Raw genomic sequence first — 1,013 nt, 5'->3', positions numbered from 1 at the left:
GTGTGTGTGTGTGTGTGTACCTGGTTCTTCTTGATGAGCAGCTGTACAGTCTGCAGGTTGTGTCCGTGGTCGGTTGATGTGGCCAGAGCCATCCTCTCCTCAACCCAGAGCTGGAGACAGACATTATTACTGTTATTGATACCACTGTTGTTATTACTAGCCTCTGCTGTTTATAGCAGTAGCTACCGCTGCTGCTAATGTTGCTACTACTGCAACTTTTTATGTACAATGAGAAGGAACATGACTAATGCTAACAGCATGACTACTGCCTCTGCTACTGTAACTTCTAATGATGCTACTAGCCTGGTGCAGCTAATACTACTACTAATGCTGTTGCTATGACTACAACTCCTACTGCAGCAGGTTTGAACTGTACAAATGTTGCTACAAATGCCACTAATACCAGTAACTGCTTCAGCTAACTGTTTTTACATTATACATGCTACTACGACTACTACCACTACTGCTGCTAATTATGCTATTACTACTACTGCTACTACTACTAATGATGCTATTATTACTACTGCTACTACTGCTGCTGCTAATGATGCTATTACTACTACTACTACTACTAATGATGCTATTACTACTACTACTACTACTATTGCTGCTGCTAATGATGCTATTACTACTACTGCTACTACTACTAATGATGCTATTACTACTACTGCTGCAACAATTTCAACTCTTATTGCAACAACAATTTCTCCTGCCACTATTGATACTAACACTGCAGTAATATTTGCTGCACTTACTATGAGTACTACTTTCACTGCTGCCACCTCTACTGGTAACACAACTGTAATCCTACCCATGATTCTCTACTACAAACACAACACCAGCACTTCCCCTGCCACACTTCTAATCCTGGTTCCTTTTTCAGCCAGGTTCTTTGATAAATGAAGGTTTCTGCGAAACAGGAAGACGATCTACATGTTTCAGTTTCACTGATTTAGCAGTCAGGTTAGATCCCACTGAGGTCAACAGTAAAACACATTTTATTTCCTGTCCTG

At 40.7% G+C, this 1,013-nt stretch overlaps 1 protein-coding gene across 1 annotated transcript in view; it reads right to left on the bottom strand.

Annotated features, from left to right (window-relative positions):
- The window catches only part of LOC147819419 (spectrin beta chain, non-erythrocytic 1-like), a gene marked incomplete at its 3' end in the record, with an annotated part of 1,682 nt that extends 1,590 nt beyond the window's left edge, over positions 1–92 (bottom strand). The window contains exon 1 of the mRNA XM_087172702.1: positions 21–92. Coding sequence (XP_087028828.1) covers positions 21–92 — 72 coding nt within the window. The remainder of the gene's footprint in view (positions 1–20) is intronic.
- Between the last annotated feature and the right edge of the window lie 921 nt (positions 93–1,013).

This window comes from Seriola lalandi, unplaced genomic scaffold (genome assembly GCF_002814215.2).
Source record: "Seriola lalandi dorsalis isolate HSWRI2012SDOR001 ecotype SW California unplaced genomic scaffold, Sedor1 jcf7180002053628, whole genome shotgun sequence".
Taxonomy (NCBI): domain Eukaryota; kingdom Metazoa; phylum Chordata; class Actinopteri; order Carangiformes; family Carangidae; genus Seriola; species Seriola lalandi.
The sequence above is the reverse complement of the archived record's forward strand: the minus strand, read 5'-3'. Positions and strand labels throughout refer to the sequence as shown.